This window comes from Gekko japonicus, unplaced genomic scaffold (assembly GCF_001447785.1).
Source record: "Gekko japonicus isolate JY-2015 unplaced genomic scaffold, Gekko_japonicus_V1.1 scaffold1041, whole genome shotgun sequence".
Classification (NCBI taxonomy): Eukaryota; Metazoa; Chordata; class Lepidosauria; order Squamata; family Gekkonidae; genus Gekko; species Gekko japonicus.
Window position 1 is genome coordinate 29849 of NW_015167570.1, and position 17113 is coordinate 46961.

Consider the following 17113-nt stretch of genomic DNA (forward strand, 5'->3'; position numbering starts at 1 on the left):
CACGGTCATCCGAGGGAAAACTCTATGGGTTTCCCTCGGATGGTCGTGGCCCTGCCCCCAGCATGCCTGGCGTAGTCACGTCACTTCTGGGTGACGTTTGTGCGGCGCAGAAGTCCCCCGGTAAGTAGATATTTCGACTTGGCAACCCTACACAAGACATACGTTTGCATTTCCACAAAAACCTGGTCTCAGAAAATTCCATACCAACTGTGCATAGACTGTTTTCTGTAGCCTGCGCCCCTATCTATCTATTTGGTTCTATCTGTGTGATAATCTACCCTCAGCTAGCCTAGAGTGTTGTAGATGTGCATGCTATCTGTACAGGAGCCCTAAGAGAGAGGAAAGTCCATGGGTTAGTAAGGCTGCAGCACACACAGTGAAAAGGCAGGTTGCAGCCAGCCTGCCAGCACTCTTAAACTCACCTCTGTCCCTGGATCAGCTGGTACCAGAGGTGACAAGGAGTTTGCTAGCACCTAATCTGGCCACTGTCACACTTGTTTTAATAACATCCAAACTGGATTACTGGGGTTGGTCTGGAAACTTCAACTGGGTCAGAACGTGGCAATCAGAATCTTTAAGTGAAACGTGCCACAAATGAGTGTATTAAACCAATGTTATGCCAGTTACATAGGATTTCGATGCTTCTCCGAGCCCAATTCAAAGTGCAGGTTTTCATCTTTAGAGTCCTAATCAGCTTGGGTACCTGAAGGACCTCCACCACCTGTATGTTCCTGCCTATGCTCTGAGATCATTCAAAGAGGGCTCTAACCAAGGAATGAAGTAAATAAATTGTGAGATATGTAAATACACGAACACGCATGATCGCAGTGAATCTTGGGGGGGACGACAGCCATGCAAGGCCTTCATCATGATTCGCCCCTCGCTTTTGGAAGGTTTTTAAAACATGCCTGTTCTGGATGGTGTTTGAATAGGACAGGGTCAGGGTTCCCTATAGGCTGTGCTAGGGTTAAGCTAGCCCACAGTTTCCAGGACCTCAGCGCAGGGGTTTTCATCCCAGCGCAGCAGGTCTGAGAAGGAGGTGGCCCCCCCTCCCTCTTGCTTAGCAATTGGCCTGGCTCAGCTGGTCAACTGTTTCAGATGGAGGTCCAGGCGGGGCCTGGTTGTGGGCCCTATTACAGGAGGAGCTTGCACCAGCCCTCCTGTTGTGCTGGCTGGTAGTGAGAGCTCAGAGTCAGGACTGGAGGCCCTGCTGTCACCCAAGACCTGCTGCCCTGCCCTGCATCAGGTGAGTTCAAGGGCCTCTCACCACCAGTGCCATGCGGTGTTTTGGGGGAAGCCCTTTGCCAGGGACGGAGGGCAGGAGAGAGCTCCAGCCAGGCTTTGTGGTTCCTTCCCCCCATGCTGTTTTGTGTTTGTGTGTGAAAGAGAGCGATTGAGGCGGGGAGGCAGGCCTGGCCCGCATTGCTGTTTCTTTCTATTTCCCTTTCTTTCCATTTTTGTTTCACTTTCTTTCTCTCCTTTTCTTTCTTTCCCTTCCATTTTTTACCTTCCTTTCTATTTATTCCCCTCTCTTTTCCCATTTCTTTTCCTTTCCCTTTCTTTCCATTTATCTTCCTTTCTTTCTATTTCTTTCTCTCCCTTTCTTTCCCTTTTTTCCATTTCTTTCTCTCCCTTTCTTTCCATCTCTTTCTCTGCCTTTCTTTGCCGTTCTTTCTCTCCCTTTCTTTCAACTTCTTTTTTCCATTTCTTTCTCTCCCTTTCTTCCTCTATCCAGACTGAAATTATTTTTAAAAAATTAAGTTCACCCACAACTTTTATGGTCACGAAGTGGAACTTTTGCTCCCAGTAGTCGACAGCCTAGAGGGAACACTGGACAGGGTCCCACAACGTGATGCCTGTGAGCATCATGGTGCCCACCAACACCTTTCCTGGCACTCGCCAAGCATTTTTAGAAAGTGGGCACAGTCATGTGTGGCTTCTGCCCAGCAGGGCTTCTGATTGGCTACGCAGAAGTTGCCACCACAGCACAAGGATCTTCACTGTGTGACTGATTGTAAAGCTACGACAGCCATTTTGTGGCGGCACTCACCATGCTATGTCAGTGAAATATACTGGGTTCGAGACGCATATAGTGATCAGCTCATAGTTTATTGGTGATTTTGGCTTAACTCTAAAACAATTCTATCAGGGCCGGAGCCCTGCTTATATGCATACAAAACACCACACCGCACACACACACACTCCCTGCGATAGGCTATTTACAAAACATTACTACTTGATTGGTTTATTCCAGAGTCCTGGTCGGCTATTGTTCTTGTGCTTCAAGCTCAGCCAGACTCTATGGTGATTCAATCAGGGTGATTCAATCAGGCTGTCTCTAGGGTGATATTCAATCAGGGGTGATTCAATCCCAATATGTAACAGTCAGCATGCCAAAATTGTCTATGGTTGGGGACCGCTGGAATAGGATTTTACGTTATCCCTGGGTTTTATTCTTTTGTTTTGTTTTGCTTGCGGTTTCCATGGATTATATTGCATTTTATGAGTTTTAAATTTGCAAACTGATTTTATGGGAGGGCCTGTGGCCCAGTGGTAGAGCTCCTTCATTGCAGAAAGCCCCAAGTTCCATCCACGGCATCGCCAGCTAAAAGGATCAGGTAGGAAGCGTCATACGTGTATTTATGTGTGTTTTATATTATGGAAAAGCTAGATATAAATGATATGATTAAATAAATGCTTTGTGTCAAGAAGCTCCAAGTTGCTATCTCTGGCGTCTCCAGGTAAAGCATTTCAGGTAGCAGGGACTGAGAAAAACTCTTCTCTGCTTGAGACCCTAGAGAATGCCTGCCATTATTAAGCTAGATCAGAGGTTCCCAAACTTATTTGGCCTACCGCCCCTTTTTCAGAAAAAAACCTACTCAGAGCCCCCCCTGGAAATCTACCTTCAAGAAGTGGACAGAAAGATGCAGTGACAAATTTGCACATAATAAAAAAGATGTTGTTGGCCTGAAGCCAGAGGCCAGCAGCAACCACCACACAATAGCCCAGCAGCAACACCACCTTTACAAGGGTGCACATGCATTTGCACTTTGCAAGTGATTGGCTGTGGGGACCCCTCTCCCCCTGATCCCAGGGAAGACCAGGAGAAGGCAGGGAAAGGCTGCTTTAGATAGGTTCTGGGCTCTTCTTTCTAAATGCTTCCACCACCCCCTTATTTTTATTCAATGCCCCCCAATTGCACTCAAGGCTCCTACAGCCCACCTGGATCATCCCAGGGCCCCCCAAGGGGCGGTATTGCCCACTTTGGGAACCAGTGAGCTAGATGGACCAGCGGATAAATAAAGCAGTTTCCTATCTTAGATGCCCAGTGTGGTATAGTGGTTAGAGCACTGGACTAGGATTCGGGCAACCCAGGTCCAAATCCCCCATCTGCCGTGGAAGTTCACTGGGTGACCTTGGGCCAGTCACATGCTCTCAGCTTAACCTACCTCACAGGGTTGTTGTCAGGATAAGATGGAGGAGGGGAAGAACAATGTTCACCACTTTGGGTCCCCACTGGGGGAAAAGGTGGGCTATAAATGAAGTAAATAAATAGAATACATTCAAATGTGTTACTCAGCCATCGTTTCTGAACACTCCTGTTCCTTTAAATACTTTGGAAACAATCCCATTACATTAATGGGGTTTCAGAAACACATGTAGGACTGAGGCATAAAAGCCACACTATTAGGCCTACCAAAAGAAAGATGCTTTTTAATCTAGCCACCCAAATGGAAGGCTAAAAGGAACTTTATTAGAAAGGAAGCAACAAATCTGTTGATTTTCCATTGATGCAGTTCTCCCCCCTTTACTCAAGAAGCAGCAGCAGTGCTTCCTGTGACGAATTCTCTTCCTCTCTTTGTTGCTCCTTTTCACCTGCAACTGGCATATCCCCACTGCAGAAGGGATGAAGAAAACAAAGGTTTTGGCTTCTACCTATGTCAGAACTGGAGATCACTTACCCAGTCTTCCCAGTTTGTCAGCTTCTGAGCCCTTTCCTCAGATTCCTTGCGCTCCAGTTCAGCTTTTTCTTGTGCCTCCCTGATCAGACGTTCTTCAGCTTGTTTCCGTTCAAGTTCTTCCCTTTCTTCATCTGTCAAACCGTAATTTCGAGGGTCGCCAACGCTCTTGGTGATTTCCTTCACTATAAGTCTGTTTTCCGCATCCTCAAACTTAGGTACGTCTTTCAAGCAAGACGATTGGAAATAAAGGAACTGGTTAGTTATACCACAGAGAACACAATTAATTCACACAGCCCTGTCATTAATTAATACCTTGACTCTTATGTAGGGATGCCAGCCTCCAGGTGGGACCTGGGGATCCCTCGGAATTACACCTCATCTCCAGACTACAGAGATCAGTTCCCCCTGGAGAAAATGGATGCTTTGGAGGGTGGACTCTATGGCATAGAGACCCTGAGGTCTCTATCCTCCCCAGGCTCCATCCCCAAATCTCCAGGAGCTTCCCAACCTGGATCTGGCAACCTACCCCTTTTCCCCCCATTGGTGGCCAGGGTGGATATGGCAGCCCTATTACTTATTGCCTTAACAAGAGGGGGCAATATTTTCATAGTAACACCACAGAAATACTCTGTTCATGTTTCCTCCCGAGGTAACCTAATTAGAACAGTATACTGAAGGCTATCATGGTGAAAGTTGGCAACCCTAAACCCACTCTCCGTGCCACTCCTCTTGAGGCTCAGGCCAGGAACCCTCTGGAACGGTGCCGGAGGATGAAGGGTAGATGGCTGGAACTTAGGGTGGAAATGGAAAGCATGAGCAGAAATGCCTTCTACTCAGGCCAGCACACTCTGTATACAACCCAGTATCTTGTGCTGCAGGGAACACGGCTGAATGGGGAATTAAGATCAGGCAGTTTAAATAGCAAAAGGCGCAAGGCAAGTGCAGGATGTCACGATTCCTATATGTCCATCATAATAGTCATCTTTCGAAACTACCTTAGGAGAGAATAAAATAAACAAGGACATCTACGGAGTGATCACTGCTTTCACACAACGGTTTTGTTTAACTGAAATATACTGGGTTCAGACACGTACAGTGATCAGCTCATACTTTATTAGTGATTTCAGCTAAACTAAAAGACAACTCATGCAGGGCTGAAGCCCAGCTTATATGCGTGCACCACACCCAACACACACACACTCCCCGTGATAGGCTATTTACAAGATAACTCCCGTTCAATAGGTTCCCTTCAGGATCCTAGTAGTCCATTGTTCTGGTGTTCAAGCTAGGTCAGTTCTCTGGTACTATTTGAGCTCAGTACATAACATTAACCATGGATCTAGATCAGTGATTCTCAATGTGGTACCTATGGGCCCCATGGTGCTCGATGATGTATTTCCTGATACCTACTTCCTGTGTCCTCAAAGCGTCTCTTCCCTAAAGTAAAGGGCCAGTCCTAGCTTTCCTCCACCTCACTTTAGCAATAGATGCTTCAGAAGATCCCAGAGGGTATCAGCTTTGGTCGACGGGGAACACCCATTCAGAAACAGCTGTCTCTATCATAGCAGGATGGCTGACTTAAAACTTTGCAACATTTTCTGACTGCTGCCTCCCATATGGCAGTCTTTCTGTCCAGCCTCTCATGGCAGTCATTCTGTGATGGTGCACATTATCTTTTCTTAAAATTCCAAAAGTTTCACAGGGTCAACAAAGTTCAACAACCTCTGATCTAGATTCATGTGGGCAGCAGGCTTCCCAAGTACTTACCGTGATTCGGCGGGGGACACAGATGTCTTCGCAGGATCATTCCTGCGGGGACAACAGACGCGCCGCACCATGTCGTCGCCAGGAAGTGACGCTGGGTGACGCTCTGGCAATGGGGCTCGAAACTCGATGGTACCATCGAGTTTTCAACCCATTGCCAGAGCGTCGCCCAGTGTCACTTCCTGGCGACGGAATGCTGTGTTACAGGGAGGAATGGTCCGGCTGGGGAGCATGTTTCCCTCGCCGGATCACGGTAAGTACTTGAGAACCCTATTCAAGGCCCTGGTCTGGATTGGGTACACAGTGTGGCAGCCAAACCTCCCTCTAAATTATGGAGGCCCTTTCCCTCCCTCTCCCCACAACAGACACCCTGTGAGGTAGGTGGGGCTGAGAGAGCTCTGAGAGAACAGCTGTGAGACCTCCACATGTAGCCAGCTGAATGACCTTGGGTCAATCACAGCTTTCTCAGAGCTGTTCTCTCAGACCTCTTTCAGTCCCACTTGCCTCATGGGGCGTTTATTGTGGGGAGAGGAAAGGAAGGCGATTGTAAGCTGCTCTGAGACTCCAAGTGAAGGGCAGGGTATAAATCCAACTCCTCCTCCTGCTGATACATTGAAACAGGTTTCCTCATGCCTTACACATAGGTAGAGAGATGCATCTTGACTCTAACTAGCCCTTCCTGGAAACTAGCCCTCCGCCCCATATGTAAGGCATGAAGAAATCTGTTTCAATGTATCTGATGAAGGGTGCGTGCACCTAAACTTTGTTGGTCTTAAAGGTGCCACTGGACTCAAACTTTGTTCTAATGCTTCAGACCAACACAGCTACCCATCTGAATCTATTTTTATAAAGGAGTTAAGAATTTTTCAAGGGTTAATTCCAAATTTAGAAATAAAGTAGAATTTACAATATATACATACAAATAAATAAATAAATATAATTTAGTGTGGCCAGACTTAGGTCAAATGAGTTGACCATTAAAGGAGATATTGAAAAATAGTGCATTTCAGTCTGAAATTGATAGATTGTTAAAAAGAAAAGAAAAGAATCTGACCGATTCTCATTCTCAGTGCTTCCTCAGGTTGTCTGCAGGTTAATTTTAAATATATATAGCATGTAGAAATATCAGAATTCATTAAAAGCAGTCTGGCTTTACAACATTCAGTTGTTAGAATGATATTAATCTGACAGTGCACCAAAGGTTAATCCCACTTTATTAGCTGTGGGGGGGGGAACTAACTGCACTTTTTACCATACCAATATTCAGCGGGTGTATTTCGAGTTCGTCAAAATAGTTGAGGACAGTTTCATCTTCAGCGTTTATCTCCCGGAAAACGCTCAGGGCTCTCAAGTACCGGTCTTGAGCATAATGGGTCCCGGCTACCACAATTTCGGGAAGATTCATTATCCGGTTCTTGAGGAAATCTTCAGGGGCACTCAAGAAGACAATATGGTCTGCGGAAAAAAGAAACATTCGGAGCGTTTGTGGAGTATGGCAACAATCTGCACCTACTCAGGCACTTTTCATTGCAGAACTCCAGTGCAGGATGGCTCATTCAGGTTTGGGACCAGGCGAAGCGAGGCTGAGCATTCGCCAGGATGAAGAGCCCACCATTTCAAGAGAACTACCATGCCTGACTCTTCGTCTGCATGAAGCACCCAAGGAAGGGGAAAAGGACCATTAGACAATTCTCAGTTTGTACAGGCCTCCTCTTCAAAGGGGTCTACTTTGTATGGCAGTATCTCACCACACAACTCTTAAAATCCAGGGGCCGAACCTGGGCTCCTCTACCCGTATTAAATTGTGAGCCTGTTGGGGACAGAAACATTTGCATTTGAAAAACAACAACACTGATGTAAGCATCTAACTCCCACAGGACTGTGCGCCTTTATTGGTTTTGTAAGCGCACATCTGTTCTCTTATTTTGAGCACTTGTACCCTGCCTGTCAACCAAAACTGACTTGCAATATGAAGAACAATAAAATCCCAATAAGATACAATTCAAATGCAAAAAAGCAGCCATTCAAACCAATAAATAAAGCTTTTTTTAAAAGCAGCATAAAATAGCAGCCATAGAACAGACAAGTAAGAACATTGCCGTTAAACACCTGTTGAATAAAACTGTTTTAACTAACTTGCTGTGTGACATCTAATTAAGCCGGTGGCCTGTGAACATGCTACTGGGGGGTATCCTACCATGGGGGTGGCACCACAGAGAAGGCCTTCTCTTTAGTCACCAACTCTGTATCTTATATAGGCAAGGATACCTCGGGCAAGGCTTCCTAAGAAGATCTTAAAAATGAGGCAACTGGCAGGAGCCTTTCACATATCTTTTAAACAAAGGTGGAATATTAGCCTTAAAGGCATGCAGGGGGGAAAGGGCATGTGGAAGTACTGCCCAAAGACTAAAATGCAACTGGGTGATGCTTTGACATATCCATACTAAACTGGCAATTTCCACCAATCCCCCCTTCCTCTACAGACCCCCTCATGTCATTCCTCAGGGTACCCTGTGCCCCAGGAGCAGCATTTTGTGGAGGGGGGAAGGCGGGAAAATTCCATTCTGCCTGTAGAGAATGTCCCTTAACCCCACAGTTTTCTCTGAAGTCCGTGGCCTACCTTGCGAGGTTGGGAAAGAAAGCAATGCCCATTTCTCGAGGCTACTAAGATGCTAGGCATAGACAGGTTTAAAAGGGGCTTAGACAGATTCATTGAGGATAGATCTATCAATGGCTACTAGCCATGGTGACTGAGGGGAACCTCCACATTCAAAGGCAGCTAACTTCTGAATCCCAGTGCCAGGAGGCAACATCCGGGGCAGGCCTCGGCCTCTATGCCCTGTTGTTGGACCTCCAAAGGAACTAGCTGGCCACTGTGTGAGCCAGGATGCTGGACTAGATGAACCACTGGTCCAATTCAGTGGCGCTCTTCTTATGTTCTGTACCAGGCCAATACCACATCCTACTCAGAACCACATTACCAAAGGTGAAGTAAGGGCAGGAGGGGGCCAGCGGACTCCTTCATCCCCAAAGGTGTGAAACAGCATCTGCTCCAGCCAAGCGAGGTGGTGAATGGAATAAGGAGGCAGAACCAGCATGAGGCTCCAGAGGTATCAAGGGGCTAGACTCCTACTCCTCCAGCCAGTTATACTCTACCAACTGAGGGGGGGGGGGCAACTAAAGAAAGGGTTAATCATGGGAGAAGAAAGAAGTAGGTGGTTTGCCCAAGCAGTGACTCGGAGAAAGAAGTAGGTGGTTTGTGTGGCAGAATTTTGGGTTTAGATGGAGACATGAGAATTTCTGTTCTCAATATACTCTCTAAGGCTGCTAAGGCCTATATTTTAGTTAAGTATGGACTCTGGTTCAGACCAAGAAAGCCTTGCAGTTCAGCTCTGCCTGCGACTCGGGAACATCCTGTAACTGGCCGCACTGTGCTCTCCACATTTGTTTGCATTATCTAAGACAGTGTGTACCAGCTCAAAGTGTAAACTTCAGTGGATTGAAGTCAGGGCCTGTCTCTGGTCCTATCTGAATGACGCCTGATCTGTCCCGATAACTCACAGTTAGTTACAGTTTATGATGCTTCTAGTTATGATGCTGTTACTTCTGTGACATTCTTCGTGACACCCACCTTGGAAGCGCTGGGCAACCAAAGGGTATAAAAGGTGCCAATTGGAGGGGCTAGGGGTTGCCTTTTCTGACTGCCAGTTGGGCATTTTGGTTATCTTAGTATTTAGCTGAATAAAGTAAAAGGACTGTCCAATCTCTTCTCTTCTTCTCTCTCTTCTCTCCTCCACCTCTGGGATCTGGACATTGGTCAGCTGTCTCCTACCGAACTTGAACTTAAAGAAGGGGACTGGTGGTTCCAGCACCCCTTAGGACCCAAGGGGTATTTATTATCCTGCAACAGTTTGCCAAGCAGTGACTTGGCAGCCAAGCCTGGCCATTTGTTTATTGCATTCCCCATTTACATTATTAGATGTTTAAAGCATCTTACAGATCAATCCTTAATGCCAAGAAAGAATCCCTAAAAAGTGATAATGTGTGAAATAGACCCTGATTCCTCTGACCTGGATAGCCCAGGCTAGCCTCCTCTTGTCAGATCTCAGAAGCTAAGCAGAGTTGGACCTGGTTAGTACTTGGATGGGAGACTGCCAAGGGATACCGGGGTTGCTATGCAGAGGCAGGCAATGGCAAACCACCTCCATTCGTCTCACCCTGACCTTGATAGCCCAGGCTAGCCTGATCTCATCATATCTTGGAAGCTAAGCAAGGTCAGCTTTGGTTAGTATTTGGATGAGAGACCACCAAGGAAGTCCAGGGGTACAATACAGAAGCAGACAATGACAAACCACCTCTGAAATTCTGTTGCCTTGAAAACCCCATTAGGGTTCTCCATAAATCAGCAGTGACTTGATGGCAAAAAAAAAAAGAGACCAGGATGATGATGGTTTTTATTGCCTACGTTGAGTGTCATCAACGGAAAAGTAATTCAAAGTTTAAACAATATGGTTCTAAAACGGCTATAGTCTGGTCCTCTGAAATACACCATAGACTTTTCAATAGTGAAGGAGGCCACAGTGTGCTTCTGTGAAATTTGAGTCACAGTTGGGTTTGAACTTGTGTTTCTTCACAGAATTTCAGAGGTCAACATATAGATAACTGTCAACATTCAACAAGAACTATAAACCTGATCAAAAAGGCTGTCAAATTGACACTGCTGTGTTTTTGTAAAATTTGTCTGTAAAACGATCTGTTGGTTTTCGGTGGAGGGACGCAGAATATTAACAGTGACAATCATTCGCCTTTTAAAAAGACAAGCGGGATGTGGCAGCAGCAGTTCTGTGGGTTTTAACACTGAACTGTCGCATCAACGCATGACAAGGGGTCGGGGGTGTAGATTTTACAAGCAGCATGTGGGGGAGGAGTGCGGACACACACCCCGTCTATACTTAACCTCCATATGCACCCATTCCCATGTTTTTGTTTTTTTTTTTGCAACCTGGCTGAAAGGAAAGTGTTGAGAGAGAGAGGTCGTGCATAGGTAAACTCCTCCCCTTTTGTTTTTAAAAGTGGCACTACCTGCCCTTTCCACCTGAAGGAGACAAATCTAGGTTTGCAGTTGGGGTATATCAAATTCAGCTGTAAGTACAGACAACTTACCAGGAATTATTAATTTGTCATAGCGATGCACCTTGCCTCTCATGTCATCCTCTTCTTCTTCCTCTTCAACTTAAATATTAAAAAAAAACCATGTAATTAAGATGCCCCCACTAAAACCAACAAAGATCCTAAAGCTTATAAAACAGGCCTGGTATCAGCCAGTACATTAGGGCCCATTGTTGACATAATATACTGGATCCATCCAACTACTGAAAAAAGGGAGGGAAGGTCTCTTTGACCACCCAAAAAGGTTATGACGACGATCTCATGACCACTACAGACCAAAAGCCATGTGGGACAAGGGCGATAGTAAGGATGAAAACTGCAATAAGAACGAATGAAAAAGCTGGCTGGATCTAAGTTAAAGTTGCCCCTTCTCCTAACCGCAATTAAAATGACAGTAGCATCCCATGGGCCCTGACATGGATGGTCCAGGCAGGCTCAGTTTCATCAGATCTTGGAAGTTAAGCAGGGTCAGCCCAGGTTAGTATTTGGATGGGAGACCACCAAGGAAGTCCAAGGGTCGCTCACTATGCAGACACAGCCAATGGCAAAAAAACCTCTGGTTGCTTCTTGCCTTGAAAACCGTACAGGGTTGCCAACCGTCACCTTGATGGCACTTTACACACACACAGCACCCCCATAGACGTGACACTCCTTCCCTCTCTCCTCACTCCCTTTGCACACCAGGTTTCCCCTCTCTTTCACACACAGCAAGGTCACACCTACACTGGCATCTTCACTACTTAGTCTCTAAGTGGGCCTTGGAAGTAGGTTTGGAAATCTGTGGTTTGTGCTAAATGTGACTAGCAAAACATTCTGGCACAAACATGGGCAGCAACAAAAATGAAATGTTTGTGTGTGTTTGGGGGGGGGGCTTATATACAAGAGAGGGGGAGGAGATAGGATGAAAAAGCATATAGATACAGATTCACGGGTGCTCCCCATCATCTATGCCTTTCCTGCTGCTCCTAAGAGTCTCCTGTCCCCCAAGAGCAAAATTTCAGGGAGATCAATGGGCTGCATGGGGGTGGGAGGGAGGCAAGAATAGTCTGTTCCTCTGAGAGAAGTAGCTTGTGTGGCTCGAGAACTTAGTATGGATGCCTCCTATTTCAGTCATATTTTCTAGTTTTCTAGATGTAGCTATAATGACTAAAACTATCCGTATAAGCCTGAAAGGGAGGTATCAAAGAAAATCTGTGCCTGGCTTCAGTGCATTTTGGAATGACAGATTTCAAGATGATGTATGCATCTTTCCAAATATTCAACATTAATTTGGTCTAGCAACCTTACAGAATTGATTTAAAGCGTGATGGAATTAATACGTTAGCAACCATTTTTTTTAACGTTATCAATGAGGATTGATTTTTTTTTGGTAACATCTTTATTGTAATATTCCTGTATTGTCAGATACTATTGAGGCTCTTTTTTACAAACCTTTAACAAATTTGTATACAAAACAGTATTTTCTTAAGAGAAATATTAAAACGAGCATTAAAAGTTGTACTAAGGTTGGTACTCAAAGTTGCGATCACATACATTCAATAATCCACTTTCAATGTACTTTCCAACTGGACTTTTACTGTGTGAACTGCCAAATCCAGTTGGAAAGCACACTGAAAGTGCATTGAAAGTGGATTATTGAGTGTGTGTGATCGCAGCCAAAGTAACCTGTAGCTTGTGATAATTTCTCCAGCCTTAAAAAACAAAACAAACAAACACCCAGAGCTGCAGTTTACAGGGGAATGACTGGTATGAGAAAAAACTTTTCCTGTCTTTCCCCACTGGAAGCTGCCACCCTCCAAACTGCCTTTTACCACTGCTACATAACAAAAATGTGGGTAACAGCAGCTTCTCCCCCCGGGGGGGGGGGACACATTCAGCAGTGGAAAGTTTTTTGGGGGGCAGCACACGAAAGAAGATAAATGCTCCTTTCTTCTCCATCCCCTGGCAGATCCCCCCCTGGAAATTTCAGCCAAATCAGATAAGAAAATGCAAAAGGCTAAAATGATCACATAATTCAGTGAAACCCTATGAGCAGACTGCTCCTGCTTAAATGGTCTCAGGAAATGATATAGTTGTCACACGGATTTTTATCCATTGCACATGAATCACTGACACAGCAGAGCATTAACACTTACTGTTAAAAAGATCCTTTGCCTGGTCATAGGTCTTTGGAAACCCATCCAAAACATACCCTTGATTCTTACATGGCATAGACGTCAGCATCTCCTTCATGAATTTAATTACATAGCTGTCATCCAGACGACCTAATATAAAAGCGAAACATCCACTATGAATCTTTTCTGTGTGTGTGTTAGAAAGATGAGGTGCCTGAGGAACACATATTTCAAATTTTGCAACATCTATAAAAGCCTCTTCCTCACATTCCATCACACTTTAGAAGCGCTTTAATGGAAGAGATGCTGGAATGTCAGGAGCCCTGTCCAATTTCACTTAAGTATAACATACAGTGCCCTTATGAAATATCTCACCAGAAGGCTTGTAAGACAGATCTTGTTTTACTAAATACAGGTGTCTTCTTCCCATCCCACCCTCTTCTGTAAAGTAAAACTGCACCCATTCTGCAGTATAAAAACAAAACATGTGCATAGAAGAACAAGACTGTCTAGGGCTGCGGTCACACACGCTAAATAATCCACTTTCAATCCACTTTCAATGCACTTTCCAACTGGATTTTTACTGTGTGAACAGGCAAAATCCAATTCAAAAGTGCACTGAAATTTGATTGAAAGTGGATTTAGGCTGTGGTTACACGGCACGGTAATTGCGCCTTGTTCCCACTTTAATTTAAACGGGAATATTTTGCCGCGGGTTTGGATGTCTACAGAGCCATCCACCTTACCGGCTGCTGGCCGTCCCCCTCACCCTCGTCCCCATCCAGCAGCGGCGGCAGCTGCCCCTGGGCGGCTGCGGGGCATCCTTGCCATTGGCCCAGTCGCCACCGGCACTGACATTTTTTTAAAAAATGGATTTATTAAGCGCATGTATGCCCATGCAGTCAAACCGAAAGCTTTTTTAAAAAAAAACCTACAGAGAGCAGTCAGACGGCCCTATTCGCGATCATTGCGAAAGGGGGCTGTCCATATAGGTGAAATCGTACGTTCAAAGCGCAAGATCCAGGAAAGTACTCGATTTTCCCGGGGTCAGGAAAACCTGAGAGTATTGCGAGAGTGAGCCTGCTTCATCGTGGGAGGTGGATTGGCGCATGTGAACAGAAAATTTAAATGCGGGAGGAAACAGCAGCGAATCCCGATCAAAGGGACAGTGTGACTGCACCCTTAGTGTGGTTGCAGTCACAGGTGCCAAGGACCTCAAGGTGGACTAAATGGAAAACATTCTTTTTCATCTTCACAACAACCTTGTGAGGTAGGTCAGTCTGAGAGAGAGAGGGACTGGACCAAGGTCAGTCTGTGAGAGTTCTACGGCTTGCAGGTATGGAACTCAGACCTCCCCAGTTGAAATCTTTAGCCACATCACATAAGAACATAAGAACATAAGAGACGCCAATGTTGGATCAGGCCAAAGGACCATCCAGTCCAACACTCTGTGTCACACAGTGGCCAGAAATACCAGTGCCATCAGGAGGTCCCGCAGTGGGACCAGGACATTAGAAGCCCTCCCACTGTTGACCCCCCCCAAGCACCAAAGAAGACAGAGCATCACTTGCCCCAGAGCCCCTAGCTATACCTTGTGGCTAATAGCCACTGATGGACCTCTGCTCCATATGCTTATCTAATTCCCTTTTGAAGCCGTCCATGCTTGTAGCACCCACCACTTCCTGTGGCAGTGAATTCCATGTGTTAATCACTCTTTGGGTGAAGAAAATACTTGTTATTTTTAATTTATCTCATTTGTCTCCTATCCTTCCTCCAAGGACCTCAAGGTGGACTAAATGGAAATCATTCTTTTTCATCTTCACAACAACCTTGTGAGGTAGGTCAGTCTGAGAGAGAGAGGGACTGGACCAAGGTCAGTCTGTGAGAGTTCTACAGCTTGCAGGTTTGGAACTCAGACCTCCCCAGTCGAAATCTCTAGCCACATCACATGCTTAGTAGTTTCGTAGAAGTCTCAAGTGCTATGACATATAGAATAGTTAATATAAAAATTCAAGTGACACAAGTGTACGTTGGTTTCTGTTTTACTGCTGATGAATTAATTTGTCTGCCTGGGAGTGAAAACCACGTACCCTTAACCCAAAAAGAGTTCCTGAGGCAGTTGCCAACACAGAGTTAAAACAATTAAAAAATCAGTTTTAATAATCACAATGTAATAACAAATCAGCCATTATATCTGTTGAAACCTGCCATAAAAACAGGTAAAACCAGCCAGGGACGCCAATAAAATAGCAGTTAATAATAGTGAGAGAGAGAGAGAGAGAGAGAGAAACCACAAATCGAGCATTACTAAAATAACAACTTAAAAGCAATCAAGATAATGAGGGTGTCAGAGGCCGTGCTCTCACCTCCATGGTTGATGGTTGAGCACATTTACTCCTGAGATCCCTTGTACCCAGAACCAGAGAAGAATTGGGGAGGGGGATTCAAGGTCCACCTCCTGTTCCCTAGTTCAACTATTGCACAGCCTGGGCCCACAGCCAGATCGTCCTCCTTCACCCTCTTCCTCCTTCCTTATAAAGGTAGTGCTGAAGCCATCTAGCACAGAGTTGCCAACTTCCAGGTGGTGGCTGGAGATCCCTTGAATTTACAACTGGTCTCCAGATGACAGAAAACAGATCTCCTGGAGAAAATTGCTACTTTGGAAGTCGGTCTCTATGGGATTACACCCTGTAAAATCCCTCCCCTCCCCTCCCCACCCACATCGCACCCTCCCCAGGCTCCACCCCCCAAATCTCTAGGAATTTCCCAATCCAGAGCTGGCAACACTAATCCTGCTCCTCCCTGGTGCTCCCAATAGGCTGCCAGGGAGTGGACTGGTAGGCCAAGGCTCCTTAAAGGGCTCAGCAGTGTACCTCAGCGCAGCTGTGTCAGACAGTGCTGTAAAGGGCCTGTTCCCAGCAGTGGCTGGCCAAATAGATCTGTTGCGGCTTCCCCATCTCCAAGGGGTGTGGCTAAAGTTAGTGTCTACCCTGCCCCTAACAGAGAGAAAAGGTGAAGGTAGAGAAAAATTGTTATGTAGTAGGATTGAATCATTCCTGACTGAATCACCCCACAGACTGGCTGAGCTTGGAGCAAAAGAACAACAGCCTGCTAGGATTCTGAAGGTAACCAATCTAGTAGTAATGTTATGTAAATAGCCTATCACTGGGAGTGGGGTGTGTTTGGGTGTGGCAACTGCATGCTATTTAAAAGAGCTGAGACTCTGAAGTCTTGTCTTCTGCTTGCTGAAATCACCAATAAAGTAGAACTAATCACTAGGCTTGTGGTCTATTCATCCATGGAACCCACTATTTAACAAAATAAACTAAAGGTCTTTGGAAAACATAGGCAGGTTTTTTTTAGATTTACCTCCATTTTGCTCCATGTTTTCTTTAACTGCGTCTAATAATTCCTGTGCTTCTTCGACATTATCTCCTTCTTCTTCTTCTCCCTCTTCTTCCTCCTCTTCCTCCTCTTCCATCTCAATGGATTCCACTTCTTTAGGAGCAACAATTTTCTCCTGGAGGTCAGAATCAAACAAATGCCAAATAATTTTTTTAAAAAGTTTTTACTCAGCAGCTGGGGGTGGGTAGCAGAGGAACTGAAACAGGAGTCATAGTACAGGGATAGAGGGTTTTTACCATTTTCCTTCAAGCGGTTTCCCAGTCTCAATTAGGGCTGCCAAGTGGGGGCGGGGGGCGGGTAAACCCCCGCTTTGGCGGCCCGATTTCCGATGCCGTGGAATCGGGCCCCGGGGGAAACCCCACCCCTGCGTGCGCGTCACCAGGAAGTGATGTGGGCACGCCGGGCACGCTGGGGGAGGGGCCACGGGGCACAAGGGGCACAAGGGGCACACTGAAGGGGCACAAGGGGCACACTGAAGAATGGCAGTCTGCCATTGGCAGAAGGTACATAGTGGGCGGAACGACCTCAATGTGGAAGAGGGAGTGATCTGTGAATGGCAGCAGAGGGGCAGGGGGGAAATCCAAGGGAATCTGTACGCTTTTGAATTACCTTTGGCTCGGAAGCGAAACAAGGGGAAAATCGGCACAAAAACCACTCTCAGAAAACCCAGGGAACCAGCAACCAGAAAGCGAATTGAGT

General features: G+C 45.9%; 1 protein-coding gene across 1 annotated transcript in view; it reads right to left on the bottom strand.

Moving 5' to 3' along the window:
* AK7 (adenylate kinase 7) overlaps positions 1 to 17113 on the bottom strand; it is a 56342-nt gene that overhangs the window by 7410 nt on the left and 31819 nt on the right. Inside the window, exons 12-16 of the mRNA XM_015413851.1 lie at positions 16379 to 16529; positions 13031 to 13159; positions 10890 to 10958; positions 6984 to 7181; positions 3963 to 4183 (exon numbers count right to left, since the gene is read on the bottom strand). Coding sequence (XP_015269337.1) covers positions 3963 to 4183; positions 6984 to 7181; positions 10890 to 10958; positions 13031 to 13159; positions 16379 to 16529 — 768 coding nt within the window. The remainder of the gene's footprint in view (positions 1 to 3962; positions 4184 to 6983; positions 7182 to 10889; positions 10959 to 13030; positions 13160 to 16378; positions 16530 to 17113) is intronic.